Source organism: Pituophis catenifer, unplaced genomic scaffold (genome assembly GCF_029215685.1).
Source record: "Pituophis catenifer annectens isolate HBS135680 unplaced genomic scaffold, rPitCat1.0.hap2 SCAF_8, whole genome shotgun sequence".
Taxonomy (NCBI): Eukaryota; Metazoa; Chordata; class Lepidosauria; order Squamata; family Colubridae; genus Pituophis; species Pituophis catenifer.
The window spans coordinates 62,712,863-62,730,674 of NW_027256888.1; the positions used below are offsets into that span (position 1 = coordinate 62,712,863).

At 39.3% G+C, this 17,812-nt stretch overlaps 1 protein-coding gene across 1 annotated transcript in view; it reads right to left on the reverse strand.

Annotated features, from left to right (window-relative positions):
- Positions 1-536: 536 nt before the first annotated feature.
- Positions 537-17,812, reverse strand: part of BANK1 (B cell scaffold protein with ankyrin repeats 1) — a 150,854-nt gene continuing 133,578 nt past the window's right edge. The window contains exons 10-13 of the mRNA XM_070949161.1: positions 16,445-16,708; positions 10,646-10,714; positions 2,395-2,570; positions 537-590 (exon numbers count right to left, since the gene is read on the reverse strand). Of these exons, the coding sequence (XP_070805262.1) occupies positions 537-590; positions 2,395-2,570; positions 10,646-10,714; positions 16,445-16,708 (563 nt within the window). The remainder of the gene's footprint in view (positions 591-2,394; positions 2,571-10,645; positions 10,715-16,444; positions 16,709-17,812) is intronic.

The window sequence follows — 17,812 nt, forward strand, 5'->3', positions numbered from 1 at the left end:
GGCCAGATCTAAGCATCCTGCAGGCTGGATCTAGCCCATGGGCATTGAGTTTGACATCCCTGCTCTAATATAAATATTTTGGGATTTTTTTTTCCTAACAGATACCTTTCCTTGTTCATTTGGATTTTGGTTCAGGATTACATTCCAATGTGCCAATAAGATACAAAAGGAATCAGCAGCCACTACTTTGTACTAACACTGTAGCCTCTTGGCTAATTGTAACATCACCATATGCTAAATAAATAATACAAAAGGAATCAGTTGCATAACTATGAAAAAAAATCAAGTCCAAAGAATTTCTCCTCCCTCTTTATTGGGGAATAGCCCCTATAGAGGTCTGCCAGGAAATTTTCTAGGTTCCTGCAACAGCTGTCAGAATGAATACTTGTCAGAATAAACCAAAGATTATCCAGATAAATTCTTATCAATAAATCAAGACATCAGTGCCAACAAAGTTCAGATATTTCCTTAACAACTTTCCCACAATTGATTGGAGGACTTGATTCACAGTTTGATGATCCTTGCTGTAAAGGAATTTAGAGTCCAGTTTCTTCATCTGTTTTGAGCTGCTCCTTGAAATAATCCATCACCTAGAATGATAATAAGCAGGCAAAATTTGGCAGTTGCCTACAACATTCTGGAAAAATCTAGAGAAGTCTTTCCATGGACTTTACTAATTTAGCTCAAGCCACTTTCATAACACAGTTTCAATACTTGTAATTTGCCATACATCTTTTCCACCTCTGGTATTTTCTGAGAATAGAATCTCTGAGTTGGTGTATTTTTTTTTTTATAAGAAACAACACAGAGACAAGAGCAACAAAAAAATCATTAAGAGCAATTGATTATTCAAAACAATCAAGATTTTTAATAGCCCACTCGTAAAGGTTATAGCAAAGGAAACCCTTTTAAAAAGATTTTTGCTTCATTCAGTTCACTATTTGCTACCAAATGAATTGTGGAAAAAAAAAAGAAACCTTATCATTACCACTCTTCACCTCCCAAGGGCAAAAATAATTATTTTAAAGAGATCAGCCTTGATATTTTCTCTTTTAATCAGTTCTGGTAGACTACAATTTACTTCATAATTCCCAGAAAGCAACCTAGATGGCAAAAATATTTCTTCCTTATTTTCCCAACCTTATTTCAGCCTGCCAATAACTCTAAACACTTTAAAGAAACAGAGCAATGGAATATACTCATCAAAAAAAATTAAGAACTTTGGATGATTTGATTGGATTTAAATTCCTTTCAAGGGATTGGGGAATGAAATATTGGCAAGGTACTAGTGCCATAAGGTAATATAGATGCAGTACTTCAAATTAATATGGAGCAGACAGGACGTCTTGCATTTTTTCTTTATCACAGCTCATTCAGTTGTTGGCAGATACTTTTTAAAGAAGCTCTTTCAAAAGAAAATAGAGTAGTTTTATTGCACTTATTTAGCGACAATATGGTTAAGGCATATTTCTGAATGCCAATCTTCCATTGTTTGGACAGCTGTCCAGTAGCTTATAATCTTTCTGTCTACCCATCTATCTATATAAAAATGGCTGTGTGTGTGTGTGTGTGTGTGTGTGTGTGTGTGTGTGTGTGTGTATGTTCCAGCATAACTCTGGAACGGCTTGAGCAATTTCAACCAAACTTGGTACACAGATGACTTACTCTCTAGAAAAAAATACTGTGGGGATAAGACACCCCTAACACCCCTCAGGGTGAATATAGTGGCTGCGCCACTCAGCTGATCGATCCCGGCGGCCTTCTGCAGGGGCCACGCACCACCCACTGGGCCATTCCAGACGGTGAGGAGGACCGTTGCTGCCAGATGGGTGTCAGCCCAAGCAGTTACTATGGCGGCTGGCCACGCACAGCCCCAACACTGCTGGGTGCCGGATGGTGGTTACCGGTGGGAGGGGGCAGCTGGATGGACAGGGAGTGGGGCCCAAAGACTTGTGTATGATTTTACTTTATAATGTGTATATTATACACATACTTTTAAAAGCCTGTAAGGATTGGGATACATAAATACCCGGGCAACGCTGGGTTTTCAGCTAGTATATCAATACAATTCAAAGGGAAGATAACAAAAGCAAACTTCTTCCACTGGGGCTACTGCTCAGATGAAAGTCTTCTCCTTATGATTTATTTACATTTTCTTTCACCCCATTTTCCTGCCTGCAAATATGGTGAACACTGCTGTGGCCAAAAAACATTTTGCTGAGCTCTCTCTGAGTATTTGAACAACTCAGTATAACATTTAATCGCAAAAATTATTCCAGAAGGAGGATTTTACATTTGACACTCATGGAATACAAATCCCATTTATTGGCAGTGGTCCAAATGTTATCCTCAAATGTTCAGTATAAATATTGGCAAGATCTATGGATAATTTACCTGCTGAGTGGTTTCCGTTTTACTTGTATGAATTTGCCAGAGCTTGAGTTTCTGCATATCATCCATGGAACTGTTTCCCTTTTTCAGTTGCTGTTGGAATAAGATGTGTTCTTCCTGCCTTGGTGGGATATTGGGCTTGACAGTGGTGTATGTGATCTTGTCCTCATAACTTCTATCTGTAGAAAGCGAGTGGAAATGATGAGGGAAAGTCATCATAAACATCCTTGGATTTCTTGGTAAGGAAGTGAGATACATCTCAACACAGCATTGCTATTTCTGAACACATGGGATGGGCCACATTTAGGTGTCTACAAGCCCCATATAATACATGGAGAGCAAAAGATGAGAACTTTTGTGAATGGGCCAAACAGAAAGAACAAAACAAAACAAACAAACAAACGAACAGAATAACAGAGTTGGAAGGGACCTTAGAGGTCTTCTAGTCCAACCTCCTGCTTAGGCAGGAAACCTTATTTTTGTCCCTGGGTTTTTGTTTTTGTTTTTTTTGCTTGGGTCTATATGTGTGTAATGCATGTGTGTGTTTCCTAATCCCTTTCACAATGCTTTAAGGGCCACACTACAATTTTCTATGTTTTCTAACTAACATGTTGGGAAATTGTGCTACTCATTCTTAGCCATTTCACTAAGGACTATAAAAACAGATGTTTGGAGTCTCCAGATGGCTCTGAGATCTACTGGATATTTCCAGTAAGTCATAGTTCTCAGAGGCAAATTATTTTATTCTTCTTCAAAGTTACTTTTCAATAGAACATTTAGCCATATGCCTCATTATTCACTGATCAGCAGCAAACTACTTTCGCTCTGTACATACACAAATTTGTCCCAATGCTCAACATTTATTTTTATTTATTTATTTATTTCCAATTTATATACCGCCCTTCTCCCTGAGGACTCAGGGTGGTGTACAGCCAGAATTAAGAACATGAAATACAAATATTAAAAAACAATTAAAATATATATAAATTTGGCCCAAAAATTAAAAATCACAACCCAATTAAAACATTTAAAAATTTCTTCTTAAGCCAGCCCGGCTTGCTGGAAAAAGTGGGTTTTAAGGGCATGGCGGAAGGCACTGAGGTCTTGGATTCTCCTTATCTCTGGGGGCAACTGATTCCAGAGGATAGGTGCTCCCACAGAGAAGGCCCTCCCCCTGGGGGTCACCAGCCTATATTGATTGGCTGATGGCACCCTGAGGAGGCCCTCTCTGTGGGAGCGCATGGGACGATGGGAGGTCATCGGTAGCAGCAGGCGGTCTCGAAGATAGCTAGGCCCGATGCCATGGAGCGCTTTAAAGGTGATAACCAGCACCTTGAAGCGCACCCAGAAGACCACCGGAAGCCAGTGCAGCTCGCGCAGGAGCGGTGTTACATGGGAGCGCCATGCTGCTCCCGTCACTACCCGCGCTGCTGCATTCTGGACCAGTTGGAGCCTCCGGGTGCTCTTCAAGGGGAGCCCCATGTAGACAGCGTTGCAGTAGTCAAGTCAACATCTAGTTGAGATATTAGAATATATATTAAAATTCTATATTTAATTATGTTGATAAATGAACTTATTCATACTGCATTGAATTGTGAAAAAGTAATATCTAGTTGGTCCGTGTGTGTGTATGTGTGTGTGTGTGGGAGGGAGGGAGAGGAGGAGAGAGAGAGAGAGAGAGAGAATGAGAAAGAGAATTCTACATCTACCATTCCGATTCATGGCCATTTCCTTGATTAATTCACTCTCATTAAATTTAGTACTCATTGGAGTTCCTGTTAAGAGATAGCACAATGCCATTAGCTAATTATGAAACACAAGTCAGGAAGTTCTGACACATTACATTAAGGGTAGGCAGCTTGGTTCAGAAAATAAAGGAGAAAATGCAGCACTATCAAGATAATGTCCTGCAGCAATCAAATAATAAGTCTGTCACACATTTCCAAAGATAATCCTGTGTTCTTTTTCTTTTCTAAGCAAATTATATTCCACTTTATAGAGAAGATAAAATATTGTCTGTAAGTCTGCATGTTGCAAAAATGAGTCACAGCCAATGGTATAGGGCAGGGGTCAGCAACCCGCGGCTCTGGAGCCACATGTGGCTCTTTCATTCCTCTGCTGCGGCTCCCTGTTGCTGCCACAATTTTGAGAGGAGCTTCCAGTTGGGGGGAAAAGCTCGGTGCACCAAGAGGAGACTCTATGGCAAGGGGTGGGTTTTCTGGTCAGCTTCACAATTGATAGGGCTTTTGGTTAGGACAGGAGAGGAAAAAGGACACCGTGCTAGGAGGAGACTCTATGGTGTGGGAACCGGACTTCCAGTTGGTTCCATAATTGAACAAGGGGAGGGGGTCTTCCAGTTAGGATCTTTGTGGCTCTTTGAGTGTTTAAGGTTGCCGACCCCTGGTTAGGGGAATAAACCAATATGCTGTCAGAGCTCTGGATGGTTTCAGTTCAGAGCAACTAAAGAGCAGTTGCTTCCTACACAAGCCTGCCTGCTTTTAAAGACCCAATTTGGAGGTTCTTCTGTGGTTGAGGTAGGAGTGGTTAGATACTTGTGAGGACATTAAAGGGGACAGGACTGATTTTATTGATACCATTACATGCCTACTCTGATCAACCTCTCCTAGCCAAGACATGTCCTTATAACCATTTTTTAATATTATGCCTTCATCCACAGGCCATTGGTTTAAATATTTTATTAATTTATCAAAATGTGAAATACAGAAATATAAAGAAAAATGAAAATAAAGAGACAACAGAAAAGGAAAAGGGGAACAGGAAAAATTATGATAATGGGGAAAAGAAAAAGAAAGGCATTGACTTCTGACTCCTTTTCACGCAGTAGAATATGGTAATAATATACAATCTCAGCTTTTTATTTTTACATAATAATATATACTAGCCATTTCTATAACAACAAACCTATCTAGTCAGCAAAAATCATTTTTTTTCCACCTTAAGCACCAAACCCAAAAGCGGTTTTCAAGTAGAAACAAAATTAATTGCATTCTTTTCTTTAATCAAAGCAGTCAGTTTAGTAATCTCTGTGAACTCCATCAACTTTTGCAGGCATTCGTCCATTGTGGGAATCAAAATATCCTTCCATTTTTGCGCATAAAATATACTTGCTGCATCCATAGGCCATTGCTGAGACAGCTTAAAATTGTCTTTAGTTGTAATTTGAAAGAAGTGTTTTCCTCTTCTTCTGACACAATTTTGGCTATGGACATGATCTAGTACATTTTACTGATGATGTGGTTAAGACTTGCCAGGTATTGCATTGGCTTCTTATATACACTCGGCTAGGACTCTTTTGAATAAATTCTAGGCCACGCCTGTACTTTAACTGGAGGACTTGTGTATTCTTCAGAAAATTCTGGGTCAATAGAATAGAATAATAGTTGGAAAGGACCTTGGAGGTCTCCTAGTCCAACCTCCTGCTTAGGCAGGAAACCCTACACCACTTCAGATAAATGGTTATCCAACATCTTCTTAAAAACTTCCATTGATGGAGCATTCACAACTTCTGGCAAGTCATTCCACTGATTAATTGTTCTAACTATCAGGAAATTTCTCCTTAGTTCTAAGGTGCTTCTCTCCTTGATTAGTTTCCACCCATTGCTTCTTGTCCTACCATCAGATGCTTTGGAGAAGTTTGACACACTCTTCTTTATGGCAACTCCTGAGATATTGGGATCATGTCTCCCCTAGTCCTTCTTTTTATTAAACTAGACATACCCAGTTCCTGCAACCGTTCTTCATATGTTTTAGCCTCCAGTCCCCTAATCATCTTTGTTGCTCTTCTCTGCACTCTTTTTAGAGTCTCCACATCTTTTTTTACATCATGGCAACCAAAACTGAATGCAGTATTCCAAGTGTGGCCTTACCAAGGCATTATAAAGTGGTATTAACATTTCGCGTGATTTTGATTCTATCCCTCTGTTTATGCAGCCTAGAACTGTGTTGGCTTTTTTGGCAGCTGCTGCACATTGCTGGCTCATGCTTAAATGGTTGTCCACTAGAGCTCCAAGATCCCTCTCACAATTACTACTATTGAGCGAGGTACTACATATACAGTACCTGTGCATTTTGTTTTTCTTGCCTACGTGTAGAACCTTACTTTTTTCACCATTGAATTTCATTTTGTTAGATAGCGTCCAATGTTCAAGTCTGCCAAGATCTTTCTGTATCTTGAGCCTATCTTCTGGAGTGTTGGTGCCCAAAGCACCAACTTAAACCGGAAAAGAGGGCTGCATTTTGCCTTGTGTGCATCAGTGGTGGGTTTCAAATTTTTTTACTACTGGTTCTGTGGATGTGGCTTGGTAGGCGTGGCAGGGGAAGGTTACTGCAAAATTCCCATTTTCTCCCAATCAGCTGGGACTTTGGAGGCAGAGAATAGATGGCGGTGGGGCCAGTCAGAATTTTTACTACCGGTTCTCCGAACTAGTCAAAATTTCCGCTACCGGTTCTCCAGAACTGGTCAGAACCTGCTGAAACCCACCTCTGGTGTGCATTATTGATTCCCTCACTGAAGAGTATGCTATACATTTTCATTGCTTCAGCTAATGAAAAGTTGTGCTGGCTTTTATGGGTTTTATTATAATTATGAAGACTGGAAGTGCCATTTTGTAGACTTTTACACAATTTTGCATACTATATGGGCTACCTCTGAATGCTCAAGCACACTGCCCTGCCATTGTGAGAGTGATCAGGGATAAGGCTGGCTCTTTATGGATGGCTTCCTCCCATTTCATGCCTTTCCTGTATGCTGACAACTGGGCTATTTTTGGACATTGGTTTAATGCTCTTTCAGAAGAATATTAGACCCATCATAGTCAGATGCTACACTTTCAGTGTAGGGAAAGTGGACATTTACCCTACTTGCTGATGGAGAGGAGAAGGAATACTAACTACCAGGAGGCAATAATGATCAGTTTTATCCTTACTGGGACTCCTCAAAATGTCTATTACCATGTCTCATTCCATGAGCTTCTCATGGACCATTGTGCTTTACATGGCTAGATACAGGGCATTAGGTTTAAGGGATATCCAGGTCCCGATGTTCAGTTGTACTGAAAGAAGAGATGCATAGAATCCATCATAATGATATATACAATCTACCTTCCCTGAAGCACATAAATATGCTATATTATGTTATGCATCTGTATATGATACTTTACAGTATATGATATCAAACCTGACCCTTGGAGGGAGGAAAAAAAAATGTCTTTTAAGGATAGATACTAAAGCTAATTCCCAGGGTATAGCTATCTAAAGGGCAATGGTCCATGAATTAAACATCTCTGTGTGAAAATAATTTATATAGCCCCCTTTTTCAAGAGACATCAAGCCATACAGACTCTTCTTTTACAGATAAAGGCCTGTGAACCATCTGCACTTAGTTTTTTAAGATCTAACTGCAATATCACTCAGTTGGTAGAAGACTCAGAGGTACCCTGTTTCTCCTAAAACAAGACATCCCCTGATAATAAGCCCAATTGGGCTTTTGAGTGCATGTGCTAAAATAAGCCCCCCCAAAAAATAAGCCCTCCCCGAAAATATTTAAACTCATGCGCAGCCGGTCCCCACCATTTCCTCTGGTTATGGTTAGGGAGACAGAGCTGGAAATCAGGTAAGACAGCAAGAGGAGCCCTATCTTGCTCCATGCACCCCAAAATAATAAGACATCCCTGAAAATAAGGCCATGCACTTATTTCGGGGTTCAAAAAATATAAGACAAGGTCTTATTTTCGGGGAAACACAGTATCTTCTGTTGCTTAACAAACCAACCAATGCCATTAGTCTAATAATCACTGATGAAATTACTCTGTGATACAATCCAATGGTAAAATCCAGTTCAAAACATGAAGTTATTAGCAGTAAAAGGACAAGTAAGAGATAAGCTTCCCATAGGTCAAATCAGGCGGACACTATAGTGCTTAAGTTGTAAATACAAAGTGTATTCTTGATTCTACAATGATGAAGAAGACCTCACATATCAAATCACAATTAAGCGGTGCTATTTCAGATAGTTTATCCATCATGGTTTCAAATATAACATGTTGGAATGCTCAAACTGTTGATAAGAATTTCTTAAATTTATTAAAATCGCATGGCATATTGTGTCTGCAAGAAACTAGGGTCCCAGAAAGCCAGATGGATGTAATTTATTTAGCAGAAATTAGATTAAGGGTTATTACAATATGGGAACCACGTTCTATGGAATATTCTTTTAGGCTATTTTGTTAACAGAAAGTGGAATCTGGAGGCATCTAAAAAAATGGACTACTCTCTCCTCTGCAGATAATGAGATTCATGATAATAAATGAGCTTACCCTAATAACTCTAAATGTCTATAAGCCTTCCAGAAGTGCCAAGTGTCTGTATGTCTCCTAGAAGTGCCAAATTTCAAAATTATTACTGGTGGGTTACCCAGGGAAATACAATAGATATATTAGAAGATAAATTTATAAATTTAGCAGATACTTTTTAGCCAATACTATTATATTAATATTTAATATAATGTATAAAAGAGCAAAATGGTTAAAATTATCTTCCTTTTTAACCAGAAGGATTCTATAGTAAACCCAGCAGAATATAAATTCTTCAATTTACTTTATATATGGAACTATCTGTTACATGTATAAATAGCAAGTGAAGCCAGGGATGTAGGCTTCACTCAGGTCCGGGTTTAGCTGGACATTTGCATGCCCACCACTGATTGGTGGATTCAAACGGGGCCCGCCACTGATTGGTGGATTCAAACGGAGAGAAATGTAAAGCGTTGTCAGTGGCTGAATTGGTGGGACTGCTCCCTTTAAAAGGGAGTGCTGCCGGCTAAGCCTTTGCAGAAATCACTCACTTAAATAAAGAGCTGAAGTTACTGTCTGTCCTCCTGCCTCTTCATTGCCTCCCACGATCTAACACTATCAAATCCTGACTGGTTCCCATTTCAGGGATTTCCCCAAGCAATTATACCTACTTATAAAATAGTAAAGAAGTATAATCAATTATGTATGTATCCCCTCTGCCAGGACAGGAAAATTTTAGGAGGTGGAGGTGATTTTAAGGATTTGGAGTAATCTACAAGCTATCTTTTTCCAATATTAGGCTAGGAGTCAGTAAGAAGTTGAAAGTTTACAGTGAGAAAATCACTGCAATTTTACTTTCAAGTCATCTGGACATATTCTAAATGGCTCTTGTTGCTTCCATCTGGCAATCACTTTGATTGGTATCAATGGTGGGATTCAACCGGATCGCACCACTTCGGCTGAACTGGTTGTTAAATTACTGGCTGGCCCCTCCCCTCCCCGCCCCTTCCATAAGTCCCCACGTGTCCTGTTTTGGCTCCCAGGTAAGTGCAGAGAAGCCTACTAGGCCCAAAACAGGGTATGGGGGTGGGTGCAGCATGGCCCCCCTGTGGCCCGTTTTTGCTCCCAGGAGGCTGCAGGGAGGCCTACTAGGCTGAGTGCTGGCTGTCACACATCCCTGGCCATGCCCACAATGGCCATGCCCACCAAGCAGCTCATTTGGTCAGAGAATTGGTTGTTAAATTATTTGAATCCCACCACTGGTTGGTATGCATTGAAATTGTTGTCCACTAGATGATGATGATGATGCTAACAGTTTACATCCTGTGATGATACCATTAATATTATTAAACAACATCTGCCTATCACAGATCCTTGGTAGGTAAAGAAAAATGCCAAATCCAGTCTAAACATCTGGTGTGTTAGCAACCATAATGTTAATTTATATGCTACCTGATTCCCAGCATATAAACTTTTTTTTGCCTTCAGTCTGCTTTTCCTTCCATATCCCATCTAAGCAAATGCAGCAGCTGGTTACTAACTTTGATTTTTAGACAGAAGGACTTCTGTGTCTGCAAACCTCAAGGTGGCTATCCTGCCTGCCTTGTCTATATTTATATCCCAGGACTGTGCAATAATTTGCCTTGGTGAAACCAATCAATAACGAATCATTGTGTGGATAGTTGTGCTTTTAACTGTTGCATGCTATATTCCCACCTTATCCAACCTGGTTCTCTCCAGATGTGACGGGACTGCAAATTCCCAGAGTTCTCATCCAGCATGTACATTAATCATATTGGCTTTGAATTCTGGCAGGTTCTAATATGGCTGAACATACCAGGCGGATTATACATAATAAGAGAAATGAATCCTGTATTGCCATTAAACTATATTTATATTACTTTAAAAAATAGCAAAATCGACAAAAGGATTTAATTCTGTACCTGGTTTCCTGACAGCATTCAACAGCTTCTCATTACCAGCATGAGTCCTAGTCACCTTTTGCTGAAAGACTGTAACAAAAAAAGCAAATTAAGAAGTTACTAGTAGCAGCAGGAAAACAAGAAAGCTGATTACCCATCACAATTCTAGTGTCTTGATAGAACACCTAAGACTTAAAAACAGAATATAAGAAGAAAGCCCACAGTGCAAATTGGTTTTATTTTTTAGAACTTTCTACAACTTTGTCCAGTTGAATTCCCTTTACACAATAGGGCTTTGGTTTCTACCTCTTCCATGTAGACATTGGCCACAATGGGGGACACAGATGAACCCATGGCGCTGCTGTGTTTTTGTCTGTAGAAATAGCTTCATTGTATTTAAAATAAGTAGTGGTCAGGCAGAGGTCCAGCATGGCACATATGTGGTCTGGGATTAGGTTGGTTTTGTCACCTAAGGTGCTGTATTGTAGCAGTCATTTAGAATAGAATAACAGAGTTGGAAGGGACCTTGGAGATCATCTAGTCCAACCCCCTGCTTAGGCAGGAAACCCTACACCACTTCAGACAAATGGTTAGCCAACATCTTCTTAAAAACTTCCAGTGTTGGAGCATTCACAACTTCTGGCAAGTCATTCCACTGATTAATTGTTCTAACTGCCAGGAAATTTTTCCTTAGTTCTAAGTTGCTTCTCTCCTTGATTAGTTTCAACCCATTGTCCTGCCCTCAGGTGCTTTGGAGAATAGCTTGACTCCCTCTTCTTTGTGGCAGCCCCTGAGATATTGGAACACTGCTATCATGTCTCCCCTAGGCCTTCTTTTCATTAAACTAGACATACCCAATTCCTGCAACTGTTTTTCATATGTTTTAGCCTCCAGTCCCCTAATCATCTTCGTTGCTCTTCTCTGCACTCTTTCTAGAGTCTCCACATCATTTGTTCACTACTGTGACAGCTTCAGTTATTGGAATGCAGGTCAAGAGGGAAGTCACATCAAAGGAAACCATGGTGTCATCTGGGTCAGCTTAGTTTCCAAACCTTGTTGGTGAAGTTCTGTGAATTGTTGATATAATGGGTGGTGTTGCCAACTAGAGGAGCTAATAAGTTGATTTAAGTACAAATGACGAGCTGTCTGCAAGGAGTATAAATCTTTCCATTCTCCACCATCCAGTCAGAGCTGAAAAAGCTTCTTGGATGAGAAGCGAAACATCTTCAAAGAAAAACAAGAAAGTCCAGTTGCTTCTTGAAAAAAGCATATTTGGGGCATCCAGTAACCACTAACTAAACCTAGTTATTCAAATATTATTTTTAAATGGCTATACTTATTTCTTACTGTGTAGTTATTATAATTTTATTTTTGTTTTATAAATATATTTCCCTGATTAAACCTGGAATTGCACACACATGGAAGCAAGGTTCTGTAACATGCATCCGTTCCTATATGATGTAGCTTCAAATGAAAATAGGAGGGTCTCTTGACTTAATTGCCATTATTGTATTAAGATCATGAAATCAGGAAAGGAAAGAAAATACTCCCACTGTCACAAAGGTGTTTTTTTCAAGAGGCAATTGGACTTTCTTTTTTCTTTGAAGACGTTTCACTTCTCATCCAAGAAGCTTCTTCAGCTCTGACTGGATGGTGGGGAAATGGAAGGAATTATGTTCCTTGCAGACAACTGGTCATTTGCATTCTTTTAGACACTTGTTGAGGCCACTTGGATTTTTCTGTGTACACCTGAGTATACACAGATACACCTGAGTAGTGCAAATGGGTGTGGAACTTTCTCAGAACTGCTGGAAGGACCATGTTGTAGACTGGAGATGTTGTAGATAATGTTGTATCCCCCCCTGCACTCTTGAGAAAGGGCTGTTTAATTTTGACATAGATGGCCTCTTTGACCCCTCTTTAAAACCAGCAGTCCTCTCTGTCCAAAATGTGGACTTTGCGGTCTTCCAAAAAGTGGCTACTGCACCACTTCCACTGCTAAAAGAGATTTGAGGAGTGACTGTTTTGAGGGAATGTAATAACTATAGGAATAGCTATTTTTAAGTGGACAACTTCATATTTTTAAGTTTGTTATTTGTTCTTCTGCATTGCCTCAATATTTCTCAAATACAAGATTGACTTATGACTACCAAAAGAGAAAGAACAACATGAATAAGTTCAATTATCCACATCATTTCAATATTCCACAAATTCCTAGAGTTATGTGATATCACTATAAGCAGTGGTGAAATTCAGTTCTATCCGGATCGCATGATCCGATAATGGCGGCGGCCATCCACTTGGATGTCATCATGACCCTTTGCACATGCGCAGAGGTTCTGCACATGCGTGGAGGAGGCGTGCATGCTCACATTTGCAAACTGGTAACTAAGGTAAGTGAATTCCACCCCTGACTATAAGGCAAGATAAGAACTTTCCCCAAAATATATTGGGGAAACCATTTGGATCTACCAAATATCAAGGAAGAATAACTTTACTTAGTAGTGCACAACGCTTTGAGATTTGTCTCTCCAGTTTCTGGCTAATTGGAGTGTAGTCTGTTCATGATTTTAAAAAATCCTATATAATTCCTCTAATTTAGGCCCTCGGTGCCTAAAGGTTCGCCATCACTGGACTAGGAGTGACATGACAGCAGTGTTCCAATATCTAAGGAGTTGCCATAAAGAGGGAGCAAAGCACCTGAAGGCAGGACAAGCAGCAATGGATGGAAACTAATCAAGGAGACATCCCACCTAGAATTAAGGATAATTTTTTCAATTAGAAGAGTTAATCAGTGGAATGATCTGCCTCTACAAATTGTGAGCGCTTCAAAACTGGAGGTTTTAAAGAAGAAATTGGACAACCGTTTGTCTGAAAGGTTACAGGATTTCCTGCCTGAGCAGGGAGTTGGACTAGAGGATCTCTAATGTCCCTTCTAACTCTATTGTTCTGTTATTCTGTACAATAACTTGGTCATAAGCTCAGTGACCACATCAAGTCCATTTCTGAGGAAGTGAGTATGTATGTGACTTTGAATTGTAGATCACATGCCTATTGGAAAATGGGCTGGAACAGACATATAATTATAAGCATGAACTTCAGATGGCAGATTTTTCACACTATCAGCTATATCCAGGATGCCAATGAGTCACCCAGAACAGACACTGAAGCATCTCCCTCAAGCCTGAAACAGCTCTGAAAAGTCATAGCTAAACTGTAAGCAAAATTGCACCTGTCTGTAGTTAAATGATACTAACTTTAGCTTCTAAGGATGATATGCCTGAGCCAATACGCAGCAACCTTTTGCAATGCATAAGGAAACAATATGCTTTCTCAAATATTTCCCTGACACCATAAAATTGGACTCAATATTGTAATGGTTTAATGCAGGGGTCTCCAACCTTGGCAACTTTAAGCCTGGAAGACTTCAACTCCCAGAATTGAAGCAAAGCTGGCTGGGGAATTCTGGGAACTAATGAATAATAAAAATTAAAAAAAAATCCCAAGCTCTTAAAAATGGAAAGGCGATAGATCGAACGTGCACTCTAGTGGATGTAGAGCTGATTGGACCTTGATAAGATATTGCTATATCATACAATATAGGTTGTCCTTGACTTACAACCATTCACTTAGTGACCATTCAAAGTTACAATGGCATTGAAAAAAGTGATTTATGACCGTTTTCCACACTTACGACCATTGCGGCATCCCCATGATCACGTGATCAAAATTCACAAGCTTGGCAACTGGCTCATATTTATGATGGTTGCAGTGTCCTATGATCCCCTTTTTGTGACCTTCTGAACAAGCAAAGTCATTGGGAGAGCCAGATTTATTTAACAACTGTGTTACTAATTTAACAACTGCAATGTTTCACTTAACATCTGTGGCAAGAAAGGTCGTAAAATGGGGCAAAACTCACTTAATAAATGTCTCACTTAAATAACATAAATTTTGGGCTCAATAATTGTGTCGTAAGTCAAAGACTAACTGTATTTATCCTATAAAGATTATAGATAATAGCAAAAAGGGTAATGATATAGGTGTCTATAGAAGGAACAGTTGTGGACTGTTCAATCTGGTGGACTGAAATAAAATAGGAATAAACCCTCTCTCCCCAAAATGGGTGTTTGTGCAGGTGTTAGTTGCATTTTTTCCCTTTCCTGAACTGGTCTTTAAATCTCCATGTGTTCTGCAAGTTAAATATGAGAAATAAGTCAGAGGATTGTCATCTTTCCTTCTTTCAACCCACAGATGAACAGTAGTTTCCTTACTAAAAAAAGAGAAAATGGTGGAATCACAGATTATCTCTAGATGTTTATGCTCCAAGCAATTTTTTTTTCTTTTTCTCTAAAGAATTTTAGATTTTTAAGCAAGGTGGGAATCCTCAACATTTTTTTCTCGGAAGCTCGTATTAGGCCCATGGGAAATCATGATAGATAAATGGGCATAATTATCCTCAAACATACATATAGCAATAGCACTTAGACTTATATACCACTTCACAGTGCTTTTGCAACTCTCTCGAAGCGGTTTATAGAGTCAGCATATTGACCCCAACATTCTGGGTCCTTATATAAATAAAGCTAACAGTATAACAGTCGAATCAAGGAATTATCAAACCAATATGCTGTCAGAGCTCTGGATGGCTTAAGTTCAGAGCAACTAAAGAGCAGTTGCTTCCTATACAAGCCTGCCTGCTTTTAAAGACCCAGTTTGGAGGTTTTTCTATGGCTAGTATATAAAATGAGAGCAAACCCCATTCCCTATTTGTATTGATGATGTTATCTAGTTTGGTAATGAAACATCTGCAAAAACCAAGGTCAGAGAGCACAAAGTACTCCACTTACTGTATAAATTAGCCTGATTTAATTTGCTTGTTTGCTCTCTGTGTTAATTGTTTTTCCATTCTAACTGGTTCAAGGGTTGGATTGCTAGTAAAGTTTATATACTTTGCATTTGTTCTAATATGTTTGATTCTCACTGTTGGCAACTTCCTTTAGCACAGGATTTAGAAAAACCTCATGGTCACTTGACTTAATGATCCAAAGATTGCTTCTACTATTTCTTACTATAAGCTTCACAATGTAGAGAGCTGGGATTCCCCTCTTCCATTTAAAGTAGGGAGGGAGAAGGTGATACAATCCAGATGTTTTGAATTACAATTCCTAGTTTTCCTTGCCATTGGTTACTTTAATGAGCCACGGTGGCGCAGTGGTTAGAGTACAGTACTGCAGGCTACTTCTGCTGACTGCCGGCTGTCTGCAATTTGGCAGTTCAATTCTCACCAAGCTCAAGGTTGACTCAGCCTTCTATCCTTCCGAGATGGGTAAAATGAGGACCCAGATTGTTGGGGGCAATATGCTGACTCTGTAAACCACTTAGAGAGGTAAGTGGTTTACAGTGCTCTAAAGCACTGTAAAGCGGTATATAAGTCTAAGTGCTATTGCTATTAGCATGAATTACTAAGAACTGAAGTTCAAAACATCTGGAGGGCACCGATTTGCCTACTTGTGGTGTAAATTTTGCTTTGTTCTCTATACCTGTGAAACTGGATTTGATTTCTGTGCTCGGTAATAGGCAGGTTTTCTGCATACCCATATGATTTCCATTTTCTCTGCAAGAACATCTGGCTGTCTTGCGTTTGTGAGGTGCTTCTAGAAGCAAGTTGCTGAATGTGGGCTGAAGTGTTTGGAATGTCAAGATTTATTACTCTGCTTGAAATGAAGTCTGACAGATGGTCAGAAATAAACAAGTGGAAGTTTATTTCCAGCAAAAGTTCATCAAAACGTTTGAACACTGAATGCCAATGAGTGTTACCTTGAGCTATGTAAGAAGTGCCCTCCTCTTTCACAGCAGCAGACAAAGGACGTGGGGCAGGGGCAGGTGGCCGATTCATAATAAAGGATCTACCGTCTTTCCTTTGCTCTTGAATCTTATTCTCCATAATGGCATCATATACACCATCATTTACTTCAGCAGAAGTGTATGGATCTTCATCATCTATTTCATCACAACAATCATTTATCTTAGGCTCCCCCTCTGTCCCCTTATTTTCCATTTGGCCTTCCACTTTTTTCAAGGCTGAAACCAACAGAATGATATTAACGTTATTAAACACATTGTCTGAATGAAAGTTTTGACATAAATCCACTCATGTGGACCTTTGTAATGACATGTAAATGACATCCTCATTTATTGACTACTTTGTTTAGTGAACAGTTTGCACTTACAACAAACAATGAAAAAATAACTTTTTGACCAATCCTCACATTTACAACCTTCACAGGTCTATAAAGCAAAGGAAAGGTGACATAAGATCATAACCAAAGTCATGGTTTCATTTAACAACCACTTTGCCTAACAAATGGGTTGCTAATCCCAACTGCTAAATAAGAATGATTGGTATGCATGCATTTCATGTCTATGTATTATCTATCTATCTATCTATCTATCTATCTATCTATCTATCTATCTATATCTATCCATCCATCATCCATTCATCCATCATCTTTCTCTCTCTCCATCCATCTTTCATTCATCATCTATCTATCTATCTATCTATCTATCTATCTATCTATCTATCATCTATCCATCCATCATCCATTCATCCATTCATCCATCATCTCTCTCTCTCCATCCATCTTCCATTCATCATCTATCTATCTATCTATCTATCTATCTATCTATCTATCTATCATCTATCTATCTATCTATCTATCTATCTATCTATCTATCTATCTATCTATCTATCTATCTATTGCTTCTATGCTTTTCTATACAGAAAGATCCATAGCTAGCTTTGTAAATTCCTCATGTCAGAAATCATTTTTTTTAAGCTGCAACATCTGAGTTTCTACTGGAGTCCAAATGGGAATTATAAACTATGTTCTGAACATTTAAGGAATAATATAGAAAGCTCATTCTTCTTCTTCATTTTAATGGAAGTTTCAAAAGATCTACCCAGGAAGTAAAAGTCATAAAAAGAGTCAGTGGATGAGCAAGAGGTAGAGATTCTGCTGGTGTGATATTAGATCCTCAAGAATAAAATGAAAGCAGGCATATTGTTCTGTTTGATTACTCCCTTTGGCCAACAGTCCCTGTTTGTTAACTACCTTTGGAGCTCCCTGAGGCTCATAGCTAGGCATGTTAGAGGTGGCAGAAGAAAAGGCTGAAATTCCTTTTTTA